General features: G+C 49.7%; 1 protein-coding gene across 1 annotated transcript in view; it reads right to left on the bottom strand.

The window, feature by feature from the left end:
* Window positions 1–85: 85 nt before the first annotated feature.
* ANKFY1 (ankyrin repeat and FYVE domain containing 1) overlaps window positions 86–7,964 on the bottom strand; it is a 68,175-nt gene continuing 60,296 nt past the window's right edge. Inside the window, exons 20-25 of the mRNA XM_007454250.1 lie at window positions 5,429–5,576; window positions 4,872–4,962; window positions 4,444–4,568; window positions 2,800–2,946; window positions 895–985; window positions 86–218 (exon numbers count right to left, since the gene is read on the bottom strand). Coding sequence (XP_007454312.1) covers window positions 86–218; window positions 895–985; window positions 2,800–2,946; window positions 4,444–4,568; window positions 4,872–4,962; window positions 5,429–5,576 — 735 coding nt within the window. The remainder of the gene's footprint in view (window positions 219–894; window positions 986–2,799; window positions 2,947–4,443; window positions 4,569–4,871; window positions 4,963–5,428; window positions 5,577–7,964) is intronic.

The raw sequence follows: 7,964 nt of genomic DNA, 5'->3' as shown, positions 1-7,964 counted from the left end.
GGGGGGGTGGGGGGGTCAGGCTGGTGAGCAGAGCAGCTGCTGGGGAGGCAACCGAGGATGTGGCCTGGACCTTCCCGGGGGCTCACTAAGAGACCCCACCCAAAGTCAGTACATCAAAGCAAATGTTGCAAACTCGCACAGGCTTGTTCAGATCAAACTTTATAATAGGAATCTCCTTGGTCGAGCATTTATGGCAAAGAAGACGTCCGCAGTGACGACTGTGGGAAGCAAAGAAAGGAAGTGTGAGAGGGGTTCTCGAGAGCAGACTGCCGCCCGGCACACGAGCACAGCATGGCAGTGCCCCATTGGACAAGCAAGCCCACGCCTGGCACTCTGAGGCCAGCTCTGCCCCTCGCCAGCCAAATCATACCAACGCATGTATAATTTATAGTCCATGAAAACAAAATTCTAGCCAATAATTATGTTAAAGTCATCCTGGAGAAGCCTCTTTCTTTAAAGCTCAAGAAAGGCTCAGCAAGAGACAAAGAAGTGTCTCACTGTAATGGGAACAGCTCCTCAGTTCTCAGGAGAGTGGCCTGTGCTCAGGCTGGGAAGCACACGTCCTGGGAGCACAGAGATCAACTCAGCTTCACTGCAAGCAGGAAGCCTGGCTAAGATGACAGGAGGCCTGACAGGCCACCGAGCACTGTGAACCCCGGCCGGCATTCAGCAGGAAAGCCATCAGTCTGAGTGCCCGCTGGCCTCCGTACATCACTAGAAGTGTGCAGGGTCCCGTCACCTCATTGCTCCATGTGGTCAAGTTTTGCCCAGGAGAGTACAGGGCCCTGGCAAGTTCATAGTTTACCATGGGAAAAGGCAGCAGCAATGGTATAGCAGAAATCCCCTTATTCCTCTGGCAAGTGATTGGTGGGGGGTGGGCGGGGACAGTCTTACCAGTGATGTTTGCGAGTTGTGACTCCAAACTTGGCAGTACACTCATAGCAATTGGAGCCGTCACACCACGGAGGCTCCTTGGACAGCATATCTGCAACACAGCACAAGACTAGTTCCTGTCAGATACCGACTATGCCCAGCCAGACCTGGGGCTCAGAAGTAGCAGGGAAATGGCCCAGTAAATAAAGCAACACGTCGCAGAGGGACGTGAAGGATAAGAAAGCAACATATAGGCACGCTTCCTTTTATTGCGCTTTGCAGATATCGTGCTTTTTACAAATTGAAGGTTTGTGGCAACCCTGCATTGAGCAAGTCTAGTGGTGCCATTTTTCCAACAGCATTTTCTTACTTCATGTCTCTGTCACACTTTGGTAATTCTCAAAAATTGCAAACTTTTTCGTTAGTATTGTATTTGTTATGATGATCTGTGATCAGTGACCTTTGATGTTACTATTTTAATTGTTTTGGCATTTTTTAACAATGAAGTATGTTTCAATTGAGGTATATACACTCTTTTTAGACAGTGCCATTGCACATGCAATAAACTACAGTACAATGTAAACAGAACTTTTATACGCGCTGGGAAGCCAAAAAAACTTGTGTGACTTAGTTTATTGCAATTTTCACTTTATTGTGGTGGTCGGGAACTGACCGAGGTCTGTCTATATTCTAAGTAGGTCAGGGAAAGTGTCACAGGAAAATACGGAGAACCAGTGTCTGCCAGGCAGACTGGGTAGGAAGGAAACGGTCTTAAGGCAGTGAAACAGCACAGTGTCTGTGGGGGAAACACATGCAGTCAGGGATGGCATGGCAGGGAGAGAGCAGACCAACAGCTGCAAAGACTGGCAGGGGCGCCACGGTAAGGGGAACAGAGACGGAGGGACCAGACAAGAGCAATGAACGGGGCAGAATCCATCGGGACCACTGGCAGGGAAGAGGCATCAGAGAGAAGCAGAGCAGCAGAGGAGTTCGGTTTTGAGTCTGTGGGAGCCGTGGGGCATTCGGTTGGAAGTTACCAGTGTAGGTGACAGCAGCAACCACTAGCACATCTCTAACCACATGCCGGCACTGCTTTGAGTGCTCCATGCACAGGAGGAGACTGAGCTCACGGGGAGGAATCAATCGTCACCAAGCACCTTCCACATGCCAGCACTGCAGATGGTGTGGGCTCCTGATCTGAGCTCCTAAAAGGTCGACCAAGAGCATGGCAGAGAGTAGACTAGGTACAGAAACACCACGCCTTGGCGCTGGCTCTGCTACAAACCAGCTTTGTGACCTTGGGCAAGTCACCTACATCAAGATCACACAGCTCCTTAGTATGTCTGAGCTCGTCTCTCTGCACATACCATGGGGCTAGGCACCCGTTCCACCTGCACTGTGGGTGATGACAGCACAGCGGCACCTGAGGCATTCTGAGTCTTTCTGCTACTTCAATGGGGACAAGTAAAGACTTGCAATATGACATCATCAAGCGTGAAGCTCTCCTCGCCACAAAAGGAACACAGAGGAGGAAGAGTCAGTGGGGCTGAACCAGAAGGCAATTCTGAAGGACGCAGACAAGCGGCACCGGCTGAAGGACAAAGGGTGTGCAGACACGCAGTCGGGAACCCTGGGAAGGGGGAATGCCTGGAGCTGATAGGTTTCTGGTGGGATCCGGGGACGCGGGAAACTGACGGGAGCCCCAAAGCGGGACACCCGATAAACCAGATTTCCAAAAGTGACCCTCCCACCGCTGCTCAAAGGCCCTGCATGGCATTCACAAAGTCCTAAACCATATGGTGCCTGGAAAACTGCTGGTTCAGATCGTGAAGCAAGTCATTATGAGATTTCAAGGTCACCAATACATCCAGATAATCAACGCTGTCACTGTGCTTGCACTGGAAGAGCAGAAAGTGGGCCACTCACCTAAGAGTCTAAACAGCAGCTGCTTGGTGGCAACCTGGTAGTTGAAGATGTTGACCCCTTGGTTGTTGTTCACCCCCAGGCGAGCACCCGAGCGGACAACGGCACGGCACAAGTTGGCGTTCCCTTTCATGTATGCCAAGAGCAGCACTGGGAAACAAAAGCACAGGCAGGGTTACTTCCCACAGCCGAGGGCAGGACAGAACCCTGGCAGGACACGTGTTGGCAAAGTCCCCACTGACACACAAGGGCCCTGGGGCTCTCGTGACAGCTCCACAGAAGATCTGCAGCATCTTGCAGCCAAGGACCCGGCCACAAGCCAGGGGGTCCAGAGCAGCTCCAGCTCGAGAGACACACTCCTGCCCATTCAGAGTTCTGGCCACAAGAGAACTGAGGAGGGATCACACACTGAAGGGAAAGTATACCATTGTTTCAGCTGCCTTCCTCTGGCATAAAACACTGGGGGGTGGGGGACAAAGCTCTTTCCACACGATGTAACTAACCCTGAAGACTCGTGAGGTGTGACACATGGAGAAAACAATAGATTAGTGCGGTAAACCTGCGCCAGAAAGTTCTTCTACCCCGTGGAGCCTCTCTCCTGTGCAGGTGCAGGCCTGGTGGGCACCCGGGCTCCGGCCAGGCCATCCTGCTGGCCCTCCCTACCGGGGCATGAAGCACCTGCCTGCCTGCCTGTTCACCTGCTCCTGGACAATGGTGCTCACTGGAGTAGGCTCTGGGTCCAGCAGCTCACTCCCAGGGCTGACTCCTGAAGCTCAGGCTCACCACTGCTGGCTTAAAAAACATGTTCATGAATCAAGGCCAAGAAATCTTCCCAAGGCCAAGAACTGATGACAAAATATTTGGTCCCATGCTAAGGTTTGGGACACCCTTTGGTGACTGCATTGCTGCCAAAGGCCACGAGGTTCTGCCTGGCAATGATGGCGAATGAATGGGAATACAGCAGCAGCAAAGAGCTCAGAGAGCCCTGGGCTAGGAAGAAAGAGATTTGGGTTTCATCTTTGTTTCCTTACTTGAAAAATGGGGACACACTATACGCACTGCTTACCTTATAAGGTTGTTGCGAGTATTCAACAAGAAAACGAATGCAGAAGTCCATCAAAAACAATATGAAAGCTACACAAATTAACATAGTGATTGTGGGTGGCTAGAGCACCACCATGACAGAGGCCTGTTTATTAAACCCCTCAATTAGACATCAGCCCTCATCTGTATGTAACACGCCACTTTTTCAAAACACATCAATACGCACCGTAGCACATTTCCTCCTTCTGAAGCACCTGTGAGGTGCTTGTATTTCCTCTCTCTCTTGGGATTTGGAAGCTTGGGTAGGGATCTAGTTGACTGGATATGAGGTAGATAAGAGCAATAAAAACAGGTGGGCAGGCCTGTCTGGACGTGGATATGGCTTTGGAGCACTAGACCCACTTCAGATGTGCTTGTGCCTAAAATCAGACACTGCCAAATTCCAAGTCAGGAACCTGTGACAGGTTCTCACAGAGCCCAGCCCACTGGGCTGAACGTCCTTAAGTAACGGCATGGGTGCCTTGTTTTTTGGCATGGGCTCTTATTTTTCTAGGAAGCAAGGAACACCAGTGAGACGGGACAGACAGAAACCTTATTACGTACCTGTGTTTCCTTCTGCATCTGGTTTATCCAGAGGATACTCAGGCATGCACTCTAAGAAGAGATCAAAGATGGCTGCTGCGTTCTCCTTGCCATACTGTCCCAAAATGTGCAGTGGCGACTGGCCTCTGATAAAACAAGTTGGAAAAGTTAGGGATATATCTGCCACAGCCATCATGCACAAGAGAAATGGGATTTTCAGAACTCTGTGATGCTGGATAAATCTAAAGGACACAATAATCATAAAAGTTTTCCTAAAAAGTATTTTCAGAAAGAAAACTTCCGGCGTACTAAAGGCTGGTCAAGGGCCCTAGTGGACAGTTCTGCAGCATGCCCCTGGGGCTAACACAAGGTGCCTGTGACCACCAGCTCGGAGGGGCAGGCCAGGGGACGTGGAGCTCTGGCCTCTGCTCCGAACCACACACACTCACCGTAGATTAAAGGCTTCAGCATCCACGGTGCACTCTGTCAGGAGGACCCGGATGTTGTTGAGCCGGCTGTGCATGACAGCAAGATGAAGAGCTGGGGAGGAAACCCTCTTACAGTGCAAGCCCAGAAGCACAGAGAGAAAATCTCGACTCTTCCTCACCCTCACAAACCTCCCTCTAAATGGGACTCGGCCAGAGCAGCCACCGTCCACTCACAGAACCATCCTTTCCATGCTTCACCATCCCCAAGAATGAGTCCTAAATGCAACCTCCTAAGATTCACTTTCTGCCTCTGCCGTTATCCAAAGATGAGATTCAATGGTTTCAAAAGAAGCCATTTAGACTTCTAGGGTTACCACTCACATCAGGAGGTTGCTCAGGCCCTGGTCAGGAGCAGGATGCATGCCTGGCTCAGAGCATTTCCTGTCACAGCACTGCCCCTATAAGAGCCAACCTCCGGGAAGGGGAGCAGACCCAAGGGGGCAGTGCTCCTCCAACCCTAGAAGGGAGGGACTGCTCGAGGCACTCAGCACTGCACACGGGGAATGACTGGAATTTACCATTATTTCCATTCTCATCCACAGCAGCAAAGTCCACTCCATTCTCCAAGAGGACTGAGCAAATGGTGGGAAGGTCCTGCTGGGCAGCAAGATGGAGGGCGGTCTGGCGGTGCTTGGTTAATTCATTCACTTTGGCTCCTGCAAGAAGCTGTTGAAGTTGATTACATGATCAGCCGTTCTACCACAACCAACCAAGGTCCTGTGTAAGGGACCAAGCCTGCCTATCTTCTGGCATCCACAGAGTCTGACCTGCTGGCAAAGCTGGGAGCAAACTCCTGGTGAGGCACAGGCCAGCAAAACCTATCCCAAGGGAAAACTGGCAATTATCAAAATGTTTAAAAAGCCATTCCCTAGGACACAGAAATTCTAAGACTTCAGTATATTAAACTACACAGGACTGCAGTGCACTATATAAGGATGTCCACTGCGTGTAACAGTAAAACCAGACTGCAGAAAAGATTTAGTTATAGAAATTATAATATATACAAACAATAGAACTGGTAGCCACTAAGATGTTAAAAATTTATGGTTTAACATGAAAGGATATCTATGCTATAGTAAGTTTAAAAAAAAGGCAGGTTAGGCCTCTCTTGCTTTCTGAGATGGCCCACACTCTGTCTGTGGAGTATGTTTCTCTCTAAATAAATCCACTACTTACCTATCAAAAAAACAAAAAATTAAAAGAGGGCTTCCCTGGTGGCGCAGTGGTTGAGAGTCCACCTGCCGATGCAGGGGACACGGGTTCCTGCCCCGGTCTGGGAAGATCCCACATGCCGCGGAGCGGCTGGGCCCGTGGGTCATGCCGCTGAGCCTGTGCGTCTGGAGCCTGTGCTCCACAATAGGAGAGGCCACAACAGTGAAAAGCCCACGCTTACAGCAAGCAAGTAAGTAAGTAAGTAAAGTAAGTAAGTAAATAAATAAATAAATAAATAAAATTTAAATTTAAAAAGGCATGTTAGAAGACAGGAAGATAGTGTGATTCCATTTGGTGAGACAGAGATAAGAGAACTGTATATACACACACAGACATACACAAACTGTGAAGGTGTTTAAAAGCAAACACGCCAAACTCAGGGAAGAGTCAGGAGTGAAAGGGAGTTACTAACTGCTTTATATCCTTACATGCTTTAAGGGATATAAATAAATCCACAATAAAAATGTACTTTTTTAAGTTATTTTTTTTAAAAGAAAGAAAGCAACACGAAGAATTACAGAATCAAAGGCAGGAAGCTCCTTTAAATAGTGTCTTATATATTCATTTAGTATCTGAAGTTCATTCATCATCCACTTCCTAATAAAGTTTCAAAGACAGCTGCTGTTAGAACAGAACCTCTACCTTGCAGTCAAAGCCCAATTCGCCTCTCCTGAGGTCTGCAGCCATCTTTGGTTCCTTTGTCTGTGTGTGCAGGCACTCTGCCTCTGGGAAAATCTAGGCAGTGATCAGCTTCTCTGGTTCTGACCCTGACTTCCAAGTCCCAGCCCCCCAGACCTCTGGGTACCTGGTCAAATCACTCATAGGTCCAAATAGGACGTGCCATAGAGGGGTATTCATGGTCGTGAGTGCTGTGCTAGGGTCATTGCTAACCCTAACCTTTCTCAGTGGAGAAAGGCACTGTTTCAGTGTGAACAGGTTCCAACATTAAGCTATACCGATTCATAGACAAAGGACTACATGGCCATTGTTTGGAAGATCAGCTGTTTCTAGGGACTCCAATCACCTGCAAGATCAAGCCTTAGTAAGACAGAGGCATGACCCTGAGGAAGGGGCCCTGACCCTCAAAACGCCTAGGTTCCCAGGGTGGCAGGCAGACTGACACACACAGGGCACAACTCCCTATTCACCTCTGCCTCCTTCGCTGCTCCCCACATCCAGTCTGCACCCGGCGTCTGTCAGACCCACCTCCTCATCCCTCTCCAGTCCATCCTTCCCTGCGGTTGCCTCCCCTAGGCCTCTTCTCTGCTGACAATGCCCCCACCCCCTCACACTCCACCCCCAAGGCAGATGCTCTCTCAGCTCCAACACCTGTCAAGTCATAAAGATTTTCCTAAAAAGAATTCTTCAAGAACAAAAGTGGCAGGGCACCAAAGGCTGGTCAAGTGCCCCAGCGGTCAGTTCCGACGGGAGGCGGCTGCAAGTGGCGGCTCTGTAAGCCAGCCAGGTGACGTGGAGCCCTGCCTGGTCTTGGCTCTGGACCATGCTCTCAGCTCAAACACTCTACTACTGAAAGGATGAAGGCCGCTCACAGTTCTTGGTTTGAAATATGAGACCCCATGACCTGGTTTCTACCTCTCTCTCCAACCACATCTCCTTCTACTCTCTGCTCAAATTTCAACCAAACTTTGCCACTTGAAAAACCACATGCACTTTCCAGTCTCCACATCTTTGCTCAGACCCTTCCCCTGCCTGGGTGGCATTAAGTTGTCCTGGAAAAGACAGGCTTTGGGGTCAAACAGAAATGGCCAAATTCCCAGCTATACTACTAACTAGTTGATTTTCCTTCCTTCCTTCCTCCCTCCCTCCCTCCCTCCCTCCTTC

The sequence above is a fragment of the Lipotes vexillifer genome, unplaced genomic scaffold (assembly GCF_000442215.2).
Source record: "Lipotes vexillifer unplaced genomic scaffold, Lipotes_vexillifer_v1.1 scaffold680, whole genome shotgun sequence".
Lineage (NCBI taxonomy): Eukaryota > Metazoa > Chordata > Mammalia > Artiodactyla > Lipotidae > Lipotes > Lipotes vexillifer.
This window is presented reverse-complemented; position numbering and strand designations above follow the sequence as displayed.